The 16,204-nt window shown below is 36.8% G+C and overlaps 1 protein-coding gene and 1 long non-coding RNA gene across 2 annotated transcripts; one reads left to right on the forward strand and one right to left on the reverse strand.

Moving 5' to 3' along the window:
- Positions 1-2,503: 2,503 nt before the first annotated feature.
- LOC131690829 (uncharacterized) lies at positions 2,504-15,411 on the forward strand. Its single transcript, XM_058976886.1, has 3 exons — positions 2,504-2,761; positions 2,824-3,078; positions 13,415-15,411. Exons 1-3 carry the CDS (start codon positions 2,733-2,735, stop codon positions 15,252-15,254), a joined length of 2,124 nt encoding a protein of 707 aa, XP_058832869.1. The 5' UTR covers positions 2,504-2,732; the 3' UTR covers positions 15,255-15,411.
- On the reverse strand, positions 2,823-4,053 carry LOC131690830 (uncharacterized). Its single transcript, XR_009305638.1, has 2 exons — positions 3,957-4,053; positions 2,823-3,014 (listed from the first exon to the last, which is right to left on the reverse strand). It is a non-coding gene; the product is annotated as an uncharacterized LOC131690830 (long non-coding RNA).
- Positions 15,412-16,204: the final 793 nt, after the last annotated feature.

The raw sequence follows: 16,204 nt of genomic DNA on the forward strand, positions 1-16,204 counted from the left end.
GCTTTAATGTCTCTACAGAACTATGAAGCCGTAAAGAAAGAATATGTTTTGTGTGCGATTATAGAACATATCTCAAGCCATTAAATGATGCTTCGTGGTCTCTTCGATATATTCTTTACCCCTAGCCTTACCACTTCCCCAATCTTTCCCATCACGGAAATGATGAAAGGACGATTCATGGCAAAGCACAAATCTCCGATCAAAATGGGGGACGTGCCATTTGAGCCAGGCGCTATTGATTTCTGTTTCCTGAGTACCAGCGAATTGATAAACTCGTAACTATGGCAATTTCACCTAATTTGAATACCACGGAATAAGAAGCTGTCGGAATTTACCTGTCTGGCACGCTATCTGTGGATGTGGCAATACGAGTCAACCGGAGATTAATTGAAACCATGTACTCATGAGTTTTCCAAGGCTGAAGAGGTACTAACCTATGCTGAACTAAAGGGCTTAGATTTAAAAGGGCCCAGCCATGGGGCCCGACGGCCCTGACCACAGCCACAGTCCCTTTGCCTTTGCGGAGGCCTTTTTTATTTTGATTATAGAGGTTTTAACCTAATAGTCATTCGCCTCTTTTCGGGTTATAGAAATAATCTGTTTTGGAAAAATCTCTAACCCTATATGCGGGGTTGGGAATCGAACCTAGGAGAGCTGCGTACAAGTTTGTGGAAGCCCAATTATGTACGAATACAGGAAAACATTGCAATTGGCCGGTACGAGTTGTGGTCGGAGGCTGGTTTTCATGATTTTGAATTGGTAATGACCTTCACTTGCTTCCAGTTATAAGGGACAATGTTACCCCCGAGGAACATGTTAAATAAATTCAAAAGGCACTTTTTCACAGGGTCAGGCAGATTCTTCAGCAAATTGAATTTGATTCTTTCTATACCCGGGACGTTATTGTTGCATGATGAGAGAGCGAGTGAAAACTGCACTATTGAGGACTGTGTTTCGTTCGCGGTATCGCAAGGAAATGCGCGGCGGTACGTTTTGTGTACCGAGACAGAGTCCGGACAGATCTTCTTGACGAAAGCGAATATCCAGCGGTTTGAATATATGAGAAAGATACAATTACACCATTAGGTAGATTGTGCTATGTATTCCTGACAACCAATGATAATTTACACCAATGGTAGTATTTCGTTCACTCAATCAAGATTAGTATTGCAACAAACAACGATAGTGACTGTCTGTATTGAATTATGAGAAACGTTCAGTAATATAATTATATCTCAAAAATCTGTTCAACGCTTATGTAGTGAAGTCAGCCGAATACTCAATTACTACGGCAATACTCGCTTAAAAGTTCGTGCGAATGCAGTCCAACGAAAATCCCCACTGTGAACGGAGACTGAAAGCCAACAGCCGTTGAAAGTCTATATGAAAAATCTCATATCCGGCGATAGACGAAATGGGACAGCTAATTGAATTAAAAATTTTCCAGAATGTTATAAAATGGTAAAATACTGCTCCATCTCCCGAACATGTATCACAGCCGTTCGTCCCAATGGAGGGTCGATTTCATTTGGAAGCAGGAAAAAGTTATGAAGCTAATTGACTTACTCGGCAAATCGTTCGAAACTCGCCGGCTGCTTCCCATTTGCAATAGCACTCCCGTAAAGGAGGCACGCAGAGGCAGTCCATGGCACGGCGTCGTTCGTTGCTGAAAAGCGGCAAGGCTCTTCCTGAATATGAAGGCATTTGAACTGTAACCGTAAGCTGCTTGAAGCTCACTGCCCAATATGGTAAGGTTAATATTCTGTTGAAAAGTTATTTTATTTTATATACATATGTATAGTGTGCATCACTACACTAGGGTGTCAAAATGGGTTGAGTCCAATCGTGATAGCCAACGAACTTTGCTACTTTGGAAACTATTTGAAGCAAAGGAAAGTGTGCGAACACATTCACTGCAAAAATGAAGGATATCGATACGTTGCAATCAGTTGAACCTCAATTATATTATATTTTTAGCTCGTTAATTTAAAATGACTAGTTTGTTGACTATTCGTAAACAAAACATAAAAATTCACCACTTTTGCTATACTCTATCTCTATTTTGAAATGCCGAAAAGCAATGCAGACAAAACGTACCCCACACCTAGGGACGCGCAGCGATCGTGTCTTCGGTCGCGACTTTGCGAAACGGGGAATTCCCATGCCACAATCTTCGATCGCTGCTCATGCTCTCGGGCCGATGCGTGAATCGAAAATATCGCAGGGTTTACCCGCGCTCGGTGCAAACGATCCGCAAGTCGTTTCTTAATCTGTCCGATGCAGAGAGTTCGCGGTCTTGCCCTGGGATTCCCTCGTGGGAACGATAGTGTCGGTTGAACAAACAATTCTCAAAACGGAAATTTTTATTGATGCATGAATTTTGGCTGATAGAAAGCTAAACTGTACCAAATATCAGACGGTATTTCGATTAAGCTTTGGATTGGAAAATCGATGTCAAATAAGTATTTATTACTTTCTAAATAACATAAAATAGTATTGTATATCACAGATACTAATTTCGGTGACCATTCGCAATTCACGTCGATTCCACGCACTCGTTATCATCACTTATAATATTGCCTGCAACGAGCAATATTCATGGAGGGGAAGTTTTGAAAGCTCGGGCAGTTAACTGCCGATCGTTGGATCGCATAGAACTGCACATTTCTTGTTCTAAACCAGCTCAAACTATCGTTACGCTTGTCTCTGTAGGAACACCATTGCAAGGCAAAATGCAGCTTCGTTGGTTGCAGTGCTTTTGGTAATATGAACTGATCGCCGATCGAGTGAGTTCCGGATAATTTAATTCTAAATCAATTCCAGTTTGTGGGTGTTATTGAGATGGACATCTGCTCAAGTACATTATGGAAGCTATTATGATCATCAATACGCCACAGGTCAAGGGGCAAACTATGACGGAACGGGACAGCAAAAACCACATCAACAAGGTGCATATCAAATGACTACTAGACCAACGAGCAACGAGTTCGCAGCATCCGGCGGTTATCAGCAACCTGCAAAAAATTATGTAACTCTCAATAGAGGGATAACAAGCACCACTCCTAGATCAAATGATAGGTGAGTCAATCTAAATTATTTTTAATGAAAATTTCAACTAGATTTTGAGATTTGCTGACGATTACACATAATCAAACATACAGCAAATACTGTTTCGTGTTGAGCAAAGTGATAACACTACTTCAGCTTTTATTTACAAATCATGGACAGGATCATTATGCAAAAGTGATTATTGCCTGAAGTCTAAGAGTGAAATCAAAGTGAACAATGTCTAGCAAATTCAGTGAACCAAATAGCAGTTACTTCTTGGTTCAACTAAATGCGACAATTCTGTATTCTACTCAGGTACTGATCCTGAACTATTAATTGTACAATATTACCATAAATACAATTTTTGACAATTTACATGGAGAAAGCTCACTAGCTTGAATTTTCATCGCTTGATGGCACTATATGCATCGGATTATCACGGGAGTGAAAATAAAAAAGATAATTCAATTGTCTCCAACTTTGTCGAAGAATGCAAGTCAATCCGGCTTTGTTAGAAAAAGTTATTAAACTTTTAACGAAAGGATACCTGAGTCAGTTTTACATGGGTGCTAGCAGTGCATGGTTGTATATTAGTACTCGATTCCCACCAATCATACACTTTTGTGAAATAATTTTTAGGTTTAGCTCAATAGTATGTAAGAATTTTAGTGCATAATACGAGTCACGTTTGATGAGAAAATTGTAGTTCCACCTCTGTCCGCATAGAGGGCGCCAACACTAACTTTTCAATGAGGATAGATAAAATATCGACAAGTTCAGAAGAATTTCTGTAAAATGTAAATGAATCGAGTACTGATACACAGCCAAGCGCTGTTAGGCCCCATGCAAAACTGACTCATTTCGTTAAAAGTTTAATAATTTCTTCTCACAAAGCCGGATTGACTTACATTCTTTGACAATTGTGCGTTCTCAAATAGGTACCGGAAAATCGACAACTCAGCAAACTATGCTTCCACACGTCTTACTTGTTTGAAGGCTGGAAGCCGAAACAGAGTGTTGTAATGGCGGTTGCAACGATGAGTGTGTTGAGCTTGCACTCCGGGATGAGTGCACGCGCACAGGGTTGCCATTTCATGTTCAGCATACGATACACTGTCTGAGTACCTCAGCTTGTATCACACATCCTCCCCTTTCTCCAAAAAAAGCAACTCAACTTCGAATATAATGAATGGCACGGATTTTAGGTGTGGTAGGCAATGTGAACAGTTTTATATTGCATCACCCCTCGGCAGCTCTTGCGGTGTTATTCAGGGATAACCGATATTGTCGCGCTTATAATAAAATCTCACATTGCGGGCGTCTGAAAGGCGCATCAAATATAGCCGCAATTGCTCCGCAAGCAGATTTCAGTGGAGCTTTATTTTTCTACCAGCTGTGTGCTTTTCGAAAGCTTCAAGGAAAAAGCTGCCTATTAATTTATATAGACGGCTTTCACGCGCCTATCTCAATTGAGCTTTCATATAATCGCATATCGAGCGATTATCCTGCAAGGCACAATATACGTTTCAAATGTTTTCACATATAATAAAAATATCTTCATCTATCTTCGAAGGACTAGACTAGAACGGTTGGTGATTTTGACCAAAATTTTTGCAAGAAACCAGTAAATTTTTCGAAAAAAAATATCTTCGAAATGTAAAAATGTTCTCGCAACATTTCTGGCAGCACTGGTGCTATCCTCACTATTTCTACGGTAAATGGCATGATAAGGCAGATAGCAACCCTCCTGCAACTTGATGTTTAGCCTAAGTTGCTTGAAACCACCGTGTTTCGAATGATGTCGCCACCATAGTATGCCGTCCCCTAATTGTGATATTGTAAATTTATATGCGAGAAAATAATTCCGTGACGTCTTTTACGAACCTGTTTTCTTTATCTACATTCGGAAGAGGTAATGAAGGCGATCATTTCAAAACAGCGTAATAATTTAATATAAATACAAACAAGTTAATTCATCATTTTGGAGTTTCATGAAAGGATTACAAATTGTGCCGAATGTAAAATGCATGATTTGATTTGAGTGCGCTTCTAGTGTGAACTTTTCCTTCTCCCATCGCCCTTGAAACATCTTTCGCATAAAAAAAAGTTTGTCGTTAATTCTTAAATACATTTAGTTTCGTGATTATCACTTTTAACAAAAGCTGGATAGACTTCGATTGTTTATTTCTGACAGCACAGCATTTAACTGATAGGCGCTGCGACATTTACGGTGAAAAGGTTTTCACGAAATTCAGAAGTGATGACAGCTCATTTTTATCGAAGAGGGAGAAAAACAGTCCTGTATCATTGTATGTGTGTGTTGTTTACATTGCAATATGAATATTACTACCTAATATCTTAAAAGGTGGTGCTCACTAACTAGTATGAGCGCCGCTTGTTTGTATACCGATGACTCCAAAAAATTACGAATCATTTAAAAATAATGCATTGGAATAAAGATGCATTATTTTTATAACAACATAACACCAAACCCCCAAAAAGTCTTTAAAATGAATTATCGAAATTGAAAAAAAATTTAACATGAAAATTTTCACTGTGAACAATTTTACGCTTTTTTAGAAATTGCTCTTGAATAAAGATTGTTCCGCCATTTTAGACCCATAGACCCAAAAAAGTGGTTTCGACGATTTGTATAGGAGCTGTCAAGTTGTTCCCCCTCTGGTAGATAGCATATAGAACAAAGTGCAATGGCATATATTTTAACCCAAGCCAAATACAGGTGGGCATATTTTTTTCTATGTGTAAGTGCGGTTGTCAATTTGTTTCGATGAAGCCGGAAAAAACAAGATATTGACTAATCCATGTGCAGTTATTTTAGTGCGAGATTGAGGTTAAATCGGGTGGAATTTTTGCCAAATGAGGTTAAATCAGATTTCGCCAATTGAAAACATAGCGTTATATGTATGTTGTCTTGGTGTTACCGTAAAGGTCCAAAGAGGGTATATTACGGATAGGGACCATTCATAGATTACCTAAAGCTTTTAGGGGGGAGGGGTCCGACAAATGGTGACATGTTGTTGCATATGGGGAAGGGGGAGTAAGCTAGAACGCTACGTAACATAATTTTACTGAAGAAATCAAAAATTAAAGGAATTTGTAACGTAATAGGGAGGGGGGATAGAGTAATTTGTGACAATTTGTTACATGGGGGAGGGGGAAGTCAATTTTTTGCATTTTTGCGTTACGTAATTTATGAATGGCCCCATTATTGTACTGCACGACGTTATTATGTAGCATCATTTACGGATTTTATGGCGCAAAAATAATATTGGATCGCTTAACTCAAACTTGTCATCATACTGTCATAGACTAACAGACATAACACTGGAAGAAAAGTTTAATTTTAATAGATAATTTCTCTAATGCTAATTTTCAATAAATTTTTAGCTGGGACTGTAGTCGCATACGCGACATATGGGCAAAGCTGAGAAAATGGCAACCACAGGCGAAATTTTTTTTTATCAAATTTTGCGTCAAACTGTTTTTACCGTATGTATATAACCTCTAATATTAAATAAAATGAATGGTGAGCCCAGAAAAAAATTCCATGTTTGTCATTTATAAAAGTTTGTTGATGTTTCTTACATGACCTGAAAATGACTAAAAGACCGTAAGAAGATGAAAAGGTAAACAAAATCCATATTTTTTCGAGGCGGTTTTTTTTACAAAAATATCTAGTAGTGAAAATACGCCCTTTTAATAAGTTACTCACAAATACCAAACGCTAAAAAGCATAACACGTTTAAAATTTAATTGAAGAAAAAAGGTTTAAAATATTATTGCATTGTGGAGAAATTAACAATAAGAGATTTTATAACAAAAACTTGAAACACATTTCAAAAATTTTTTAATTTGAAATTTTAATTATTTTTTTTCTGTAAATAACTTAGTTATAGAATGCGTTCCAAAATGAATTTTCCTATTCAAAACGCTCATAAAAAATTATCCTTCAAAATGCAGATGTTTTTAAGTTATTTTAGATTTTTGACGTTTGTTCATTAAAACCAATATGTTTTTCAAAATAAATATGAAATTTCCTGTTAATACTCAGTTCGCAGATCAAGGATGACTTGTGTACGACTGTCTCGATATCGTTGCTTCATTAAAAATACAGAACTGTAACGTGACAGATCATTGAGAACACTCCATAAAATCAAAAAAAAAAGTTTTTCTTCAGGAAAACTATATTTTAAACTCTTTTTTTGTTTTCCAAGCTTCAACGTAAAACTGTGTTCACGAAAATTTGGGGGCCAACGGAACAGACTTGCAATTTAGTCGGGCAACCTCCAAACTCACTGCGAAAATTGTGTAACGTGACAGCCCGAATAGAAATGGACAGTAGCAAAACCATGATTTTCACTGTGACAGTACAGTAATTTTACAATAATTTACAGTAAGTTTTGGTGTTGTGCTACAATACAAAAACAATTAACTTTAACGTTTTTACAGTAAATTTCAATATAAAATAGACTTTTACAGTGAAAAAGGGGGGTGGTTATGTATCTTAACATTTAAAAAATCTATTTTTCTCCATACATTTTTTTCTCGAAAACAGTGAAATTTAATGTGAACGCACTGTATCAGTTTTTTGCCGAACAGTGAAATTTATTGTTACATGAAATTTTATTGTAAATCTACTGTGAGAACTTGGCATCAAACAATGTTGAAACAGTAATAACTATAATCTTTATGGTTTTATGATTGTTTGTAGGGTAAATGCTATTGTAAAATTCTATCCGGGAGACGTATTAAAATGACAATAACGTGAAAACCGTTCATGATAGAAAATAACTTTCTGTAGAAAAAATGTGGAGCTTAGTGACCTTAATAATGTGCAATTGTGATAGAATCTGATTTTATCGTTTTTTGTAAATTTATCGTATGAAATATGCGCAAACTTGTAACGAGACAGACAGAAGCCTCGGTGAACTAAAAAAATTTTTTACTGATTTTTGAATGGAAAATGTCAAAAAACATGATAAAGTAAGCCTACCCTATTCATAGGGTTCTAGAGTGCCACGCACCAAGCCTTCTTAGCTTTATTGTGCATACTTTGGACAGTGGAAAAAGTTCCTGTTCGTGCATTTTGGTTTGCACCTCTCTTTCTTATACCTAGTTGAAGTTTGTGTAAAAAAATATAAAAATCTCCAATAACTTTGAAACGAGTAAGTATTTTTACAAACAGTCTTCGACAATATTATGTAGTTTTGATACCTACACATTTGTATTGAACATAGTTTGCACGAAAAGTCACAATGAAAAGTTACATTAAAAAAAACTAGATTCAAGGGGGTTGCCGTAGAAAACGCCTTATAAATCGATAACCTTTAGTCCTATAAGCTCAAGTTCTTCAACAAAATTCTTCACTATCCTGATACTTTGTCGAAGACACCAACTTTCTATCTCGTCAGTATAAAAAGTTATTTTCTTTTCCTTTTTTATTTCGACTATGTTAGTCACATTTTCTTTTTTACATTTTAACGACATTCAATTAGCTAGAGATTACTGAGTAGGGAAAGTTATGAAAATTAGAGCCATAGTACTCAAGTGAGAGCAAGGATGTGAAGTAAACAGATCTGAAAACTAGAAGTGGCAGGGTCATTAAAACAGGCTTAATATCGTACGGGCTTAATCTTTGTTTTCTGTTAATGAGGGTCGAGCTTAGGCAGTATAAGAAGACAAAGATTAAGTTCGTGCGATATTAAGCCTGTTCTAATGACCCTGCTACTTCTAGTTTTCCGATCTGTTTATTTTTTTTAGTTCGTTCATAGTAAGCCATGCCTAATTTCAATTGTTATCAGATTGTGGGGAATATTCATATGAACAATTCCTCCAAAGACACAGTGTGAATATATTCGATGGTTTAAGTTCACGTTTTTGGCGTTCCCGACCACTGTGCAATGCTTCTTTCAACGATGCTTCTAGCTTTAGAATGCGTTTTGTTAAATTCATGTTCAGGTGAGTTTTCTTCAAACACCCGGTACGGCGTAATTAAATAATTTTCCAGCCTATATCCACTATCTCCTCTGAATAATTCATCAATAGTTTCGAACTATCAGAGTAAACGATTGATCATGCCTAGAAGCCAAAAATTTCGCATTCCTTTATCGTATTCAGTTTCCAACATAGCACGCTCCTTATACTATGCTCACACTACAGAGTTAAAACATGTTATAATAATTAGCAGCAAGAAAAATGTTATCAAGATAGCGTTAAAACACGTTTTAACTCGTAGTGTGAACGTAATATTACTCTGTTGCCAAACAAAACTGTCATATGCACAGCCTCCATATTTAGCGTTCACAGACATCATTTCCAGCGTTTCATTTCAAAACTAGAGAAAAAGGATTGAATTATGAGTTATATAACTTATAAGCGAAAGATTTACTTACAATCGTTGCTTTTATGCTATGCTTTCCCTTGCGATTAAAAAACATATGCTCGTTTTTTTGGGGCGTAGCATCATAATGTATGTACCGTCATTACAACCGATAATTGTTGATATAGAAAACCAATGGATTATTTTATTATATCGCACAGAGTAAATAAATGAACCGGAATAGTACAGTATTTAATACATACATTTTAAACCTGCGAGCAATATTCAGAAAGAAATTTGCAATACTTACCGCTTGGTATAAATGTTAGAAGTTATAATCGGTTGTGTCACTGGAGCCGGAATACGAGCTGGAACCAGCCAGAATTCCAGTTCATTTCTGGCTGAACTTTACTGGGAAGGCCTGCCCGATTGATAGACAAGTAGACATAAACAAAACGATTTTAAGTTTGACCTGGTGCGCCTTAAATATATCCACTCTGACCACAAAATAAATTGACAGTTTCCTTTCAGCTGTCACTACAAACCAAGATGAAGAGAAAGAATGGTGGAAACATTTGACACTTTTGAGTGTGTTAGTTTTATACTTGCAAAATTAAGCATGGCGACCGGGGCCCTGGAAGCAAACATAAACATCCGAACGAGCATCCTGATTCTTTGGCGCACGATGAAAAGTGAAAAATTGGCCGAGCTTCACCTCGCATTCGAACACTTAGGGACACTTTTTACCTCGAAAATACCGATTAAAATAGTTATGACCGAACCGAAACAAAGCTTATAGCAACAGAAAGGCCCCCTACGTCTTTTGTTTGTGCTTCTCTTCTTCATATCCGCTTGTTTTTTCGGCTTCATCGAAGAAAAATGACAACCGCTCTCACACATAGAAAAAAATGTCCACACCTGTTTCCGTCCTGACTATAAACGCTACCTATCTGAGTGCATATAAGGAGAGTGACGACACTCAAAATTTGACCAACAATGAACTCTTGTGCCTATATAGTTATATGACAATCATTTCACACACACTACTTGGGGGGGGGGGGTTGTTTTCCTCCAGCTGTCATATGTAAAAGTGTCAGCCAATTTAAACATTTGGAATACCTCGTCTGAAGTATTTATAATGGGGTTGAAAGTATTTATAATGGGGTTGAAATGTTTTCTGATTGTGTTTTCACTCTGATCAATGATTTTTCAAGAAAACTTGGCGCGATTCTTACGACCAGATCTGCCGACCAGATTCGACCCGCTTTGCGCTGTCTTTTGACCCGCTTTGCGCGGTCATTCAACCCGCTTTGCGCGGTTTTTCGACCCGCTTTCGATCAGCTTTGCGCGGTCTTTCAACCCGCTTTGTGCGGTCTTTCGACCCGCTTTGCGCGGTCTTTGGACCCGCTCGACAGTTTATTCTGTGCGGTGTTTTCGACCAGCGCGATCTTTTAAATCCGTTCAAAGCTAGCTTCTGTTTTTTTGCAACCTAACCTAAGTTTCGAAACATCTAAACTTTGTCCTTGGTTTACATTAGAATTTAAACTTTCTGCAGTATTCGTTCTAACTGGTCTCCTTTTTGTTTGCAATTTATGTTGCAAGAAATAACAGGTGCCGGAAAATGGACCACTCAGCAATCTTTGTTTCCACACGTCTTACCTACTTGAAGGCTGGAAGGCGAAAGAGGGTGTTGTAATGGCGGTTGCAACGATGAGTGTGTTGAGCTTACACTCCGGGATGATTGCCTTTTTATGTTCAGCATACAATGTCTGAGTACCTCAGATTGTACCACACAACAATGTTATACACAATTAAATTAAGTTTCTTATTTTCACTTGCCGTGATAATCTGATGCATACAGTGCCACCTAGTTGTGAAAATGTGATCTAGAGGGTATTCTCCATGTAAATAATCGAAAAAATCCCATGCAAACATTAATCACGTTGGTCCGGTAGCTAGCCTTGTCCGATTTGCTTCAAATTTAGAGTAAGTACTCCTGGTGCGATTAGTAATCGAGTCCAGGGTGGGTCGATGCTAAGACATGACGTGACAATCGGCTTTTTATTTTTCCGTTGGAATTCTTCTTTTCGCACATTTTCACCCTGCCGAATTCGTCCGAACAGTATATCTATTTTTAGCAATGAAAATGGAGTCTTGTTAATTTATTTTATGCCGGCAATAATTTGTATCTTGAATCCACTATATTGATGAAGGGTACCGTTTTTCCAGTTCATGGGTGTTTAGTAAGATTTGATGAAGCCATTTTCTGAAAAAAATTAGATTATGGTGTGGAAAATCGACCATCTTCATTAGCTCTGTCACCCCACCCACCGAACTACGATGGGTAATAAACTAAAAATTAGATATCAGACAATAATAAAAACCCGGGCCTCGGTATCTAGCGGGGAAATTAAATAGGTCAAATGTATTTGGGGTGATCAGCTGCCTTATTTTATCTCGCTTTGCAGGCAGTGTATGATCACCGTCGCCAGTGTGATAATCATATGTTCTTTCTGAGATGTCATCATACCCAGGGATAGCATAAGGGTTAGTGCATTGGGCCGGAGTCTCAAAGGTTGCGAGTTCGAATTTCGCCTCTGGGGGTATTTTTTCTCATGATTGCTTAGCTCCACTCACCATATTCGATCGTTTTTCCCCGTAGGATACCACCAGTCCAATATGGATTAATTATTAACAGAGGGGCACTATGTACCACATTTAATTACAAAAATAACATGTGAGTCATTCCACGTCAGATTTACATCCAAAATTATGATTCCTTCCAAATTTTTTTCTTGCATTCCTTAGCTAAAAATAATTGAAAAAAATATTTTTTTCAAGTTATTAGTTTTTGAACTTTAGAAGTTTAATAAATTGAACATTTTTCTATTACTGATATCTCGGAAACGATTCGATATATGGGAAAAAATATTAAATAAAAAAAGATGCGTTTTCAAAAAAGCTTACCGAAAAAAATTTATGAAAAATTATTTCTTGTTATATAACTTATGAATTATTTCAAACAAATTGATTATTTTTTTAAAAGTTGGACCAAATTTTTTTACTTATTTTTTTTAAACATTAGGAATCATGTTAAAAAGATTGTTTAAAAATTTGGGAGTGGATATCAAAATACTTTGCGAGATATTGCAATTATAAACTTAAAACAAGGCAATTTTACCCTAAACGCCTAGAAATAATAGTGTTATAATTGAAATATCTCGTAAAATACTTCGAATTTCATTCTGAAATTTTCACATAATCTTCTTAATACTCTTATGTTATCAAAAAAAATGTTATCAAAAAAAAATAATTGAAATATCTCGCAAAGTATTTTGATATCCGCTGCCAAATTTTTATAGTCTTTTTAACATGATTCTTATTATTAAAAAATAAGTAAAAAAAATTGGCCCAACTTTAAAAAAAATCCAATTTTTTTTCAAATAATTGCAAATTTTGTAAGTTATATAACAAAAAATAATTTTTTGCAAAATTTTTTGGGTAAGCTAATTTGAAAACGCAACTTTTTTTATTTAAGGTTTTTTTCCATATATCGAATCGTTTCCAAGTTATCAGTGATTGAAATATGTTCAATTTATCAAACTTTAAAACTTCAAAAACTAGTAACCTGAAAAAATATCATATCTAGCCAAAACAAAAAATACGTGTCAATTATTTTTAGCTAAACGATACAAGAAATTTTTTTGGAAGGAATCAAAATTATGGTTGTAAATCTGACGTTTAATGACCCATGTATTATCATCAAATTTAAATCGTAGAAAAATGTGTTTCACTGTTACACACTCTCCTCTAAGTACCAACAGCGTGACGGCGCCAACGCTGCCGCTGGTCCAAAATTTCGCTCACGCTGCCGCCGATCAAAAATACTTTAACGCACGTATCTAAATCGCAGTAAAGTGACTCTATATACGAGAAGTAGAGAGTGCGGCATCTCACCCAACGCAGCATCTCTCTCCCGAAATTACCCTAGTGTAACACTATTTACATTTTCTCTTCTGTTCACAGATTACCTCCCCCACACATTTGCACCATTGTCACCGAACACTACGATTGTCAAATAAAGTACGTCTATCTGAAAGAGGGACAATCTGCCAGATTTGGATTGGAGAATAATGCGCAGAAGGCTATAACCTTTCAGGATTCCCAATTGGACTATCTTCCGAAAAGTCTAATCGATGCTTTCCCAGAAATGAACCTATTAAACCTAGAGAATCTCGGCATTAAAGCAATTGAAACGAAAGCATTCCAAAATGCGAGACATTTGGCGACACTTTACTTAAAGGACAACGAACTAACCAAAATATTCGAAGGATCTTTCGAAGGTGGTCAAGGCATAACCTTTTTGGATCTCTCCAATAATTCTATTCACACTGTAGAAGACTATGCTTTATCTACGTTACCTCGTCTGGCCTTTCTTTATATTAATTCGAATCGACTTATGAATTTACCAATAATGGAGTACAACCGAGACCTAGTGGTTTTCAATGCCTCACATAACAGTATAAAGAGTTTTACTGATAATCTACTCGATAACAACTACAGGATGCAGAGCCTAGACCTTTCATTCAATGACATCCGTGACCTGGACTTAAGACAATTCAACGACAAATCGGACCTTCGATTTATTGACGTGAGCTTCAATAATCTAGAGGAGCTTTTCATCCCAACATTCGTGCAGACTTTAAACGCAAAAAACAATTCCATTGGATCTCTATCAACTGAGCAGTGCGTTGTCGAGGACGTGATTCTTGCCCATAACAATTTGAAAGACGTACACGCTTTATTTAAATGCAGACTAATCAAACACTTGGACTTGTCACACAATCTTCTAGAAGAGTTCAATTTTAACCTAGCTGTAAATATGGTTGGATTAATCTTTTTGAATTTAGCGCATAACCATTTGTTCCAAATCCATACGACGCCGCAATTAAGGTTAAGTTTGAAATTTTTGGACCTTTCTCATAACCATTTGAGTTACGGCGCAAAAACTACGGCATTTGACCAACTTCAAGAGCTTCATCTACAGCATAATGAGTTGATTACTTTTGACTTTAGTTCTATGCACTATTTGAGGACCGTCTACGTCGCCAGCAACGAATGGAGCTGTAGTGCGATAGTATCATTGGTGCACAAGGTCGCAGATGCAGAACATGCCGATCGTTGTGGGCTTAACTTCCAAAATAAAGCTGGTATCTGCTGTAGGGATTATAACCGCCCCTATAATGATCGGTTGAATGAAGTGCTAAGTGAAGCTTTCTTTCACGAGCAACAAAACAGACAGAACATGGAGAAATACTGCAAATCGAAACAATTTGATACCCAAACCGTTAGCCCCCAAGATATTGCTCATCTTCGCGAAGTCGCAGCTAGTGCCGATGCAGAAAAGCGAGAGATTCTAAACAAACTAGCGGCAGCGCAAGAAACGGAGAAAATGCTCGTTGATGACATAAGCAGGATTAATGTGCACCGAATAGCATTGAACGCCAAACGCACAACATTAACCAACGATATTGAACAGCTGAGAAGAATGTATAAGGTGGAGAAGGAAGGACTAATCAGCGATAAGGAAATGCTTAGTCGAGTGGTGAAGTTTGTTAAAGAAAGAGGTGAATTTTACAGTAATATTCTTGAAGAAAGGAAGAAAACTTCAAAGGAAACGATCGATCGTATAGAAGATCTGAAAAGAAATAAATCTGAATTAGAAGGTTCCGTTGACGCAATGGAAGCCGAGCTTGCCTCCATGAAAGCCGAAGAGATGAAATTGAAAAAGGAAAAAGAGAAGCTGGAAAGACAGGCCAACAGAAATGCTCTCAGCCTCCATGGAACGTCTGGAAGGATCGCCTAATGGATTGAGTTACAACTAGCAAGCTTTACTGGATCAGGTGGGTATACCTGTTCCACTCGAATGAGTTCTTTTCAAAGGAAATTGAATTGTTAGTTCTAATGAATTAAAGAACATCGGTCTAATAAATGATGATTTTGTTTCTTTTTGATAAATTTTATATTTCTTTGTTTTATTTTAATAAACATGCCAACCTACTGCTTATATCTTGTTTTGGTCAAAGAAGCATGTGAATAGTATAGGTGTTTGCATATCTCTACCACCGTTTTTCTCGTAAAATATTACATTTGTGTACAACCAAATCCAAAACGAATACTACATATGTGAATGAATTCCGTATTGAATTTCTATAAAACTCACGGTAACAAATAAATAACTAATACTGACAACTCTACTATATTATGTCACTATCAATTAGAGTATACCAATGGAAAATCACCTTTCACACTGCGCTTGTTTGTAAGCCGATAATTCCAAAAATTGGTAGAAGTACAGCTATATTATTTTAATAACAAAACTACACCAAGCCTCCAGTCTTCTTATCGAAAGTAAAAAAAACAGAAAATTTTCACTATAAACAAGTTTACGGTTGGTCTTGAATAAAGCTTGATCCGCCATTTTAGACCCACAGACCCAAAAAAGTTGTTTCAACTACAGACACTTTATACACAGACTTGAGCGAAGTGCCAAAAATTGCAGCCAAACGGACTGCCAGAAAGTTCAGCCAAACGAGCATGAAGGTTTTGAGAAGGAAAGTACAAGAGGAAGCCCATGCAAAGCTTCCCTGTCAAAAAAATGCGGACGAACATGGTCTGACGATTTATAAAGTTAAATCTTATGTAAACTTGGCAACCATACATAGGAAAACTGCGGTTGTTTACATCTGGCCTATCAAGACAACACCCAAAATGAAAAAAAAAAATAAATGCAATGGATGGTGTTTATGTCAAATA

Source organism: Topomyia yanbarensis, chromosome 3, assembly GCF_030247195.1.
Source record: "Topomyia yanbarensis strain Yona2022 chromosome 3, ASM3024719v1, whole genome shotgun sequence".
Classification (NCBI taxonomy): domain Eukaryota; kingdom Metazoa; phylum Arthropoda; class Insecta; order Diptera; family Culicidae; genus Topomyia; species Topomyia yanbarensis.

Bases quoted from the DNA above. Each gene is read 5' to 3' on its own strand.
- LOC131690829 (XM_058976886.1), top strand. From the start codon at position 2,733: ATGCAGCTTCGTTGGTTGCAGTGCTTTTG. The intron at 2,762-2,823 runs GTAATATGAACT...AATCAATTCCAG, and splicing joins CGTTGGTTGCAGTGCTTTTG to TTTGTGGGTGTTATTGAGAT. The intron at 3,079-13,414 runs GTGAGTCAATCT...TTCTGTTCACAG, and splicing joins ACTCCTAGATCAAATGATAG to ATTACCTCCCCCACACATTT.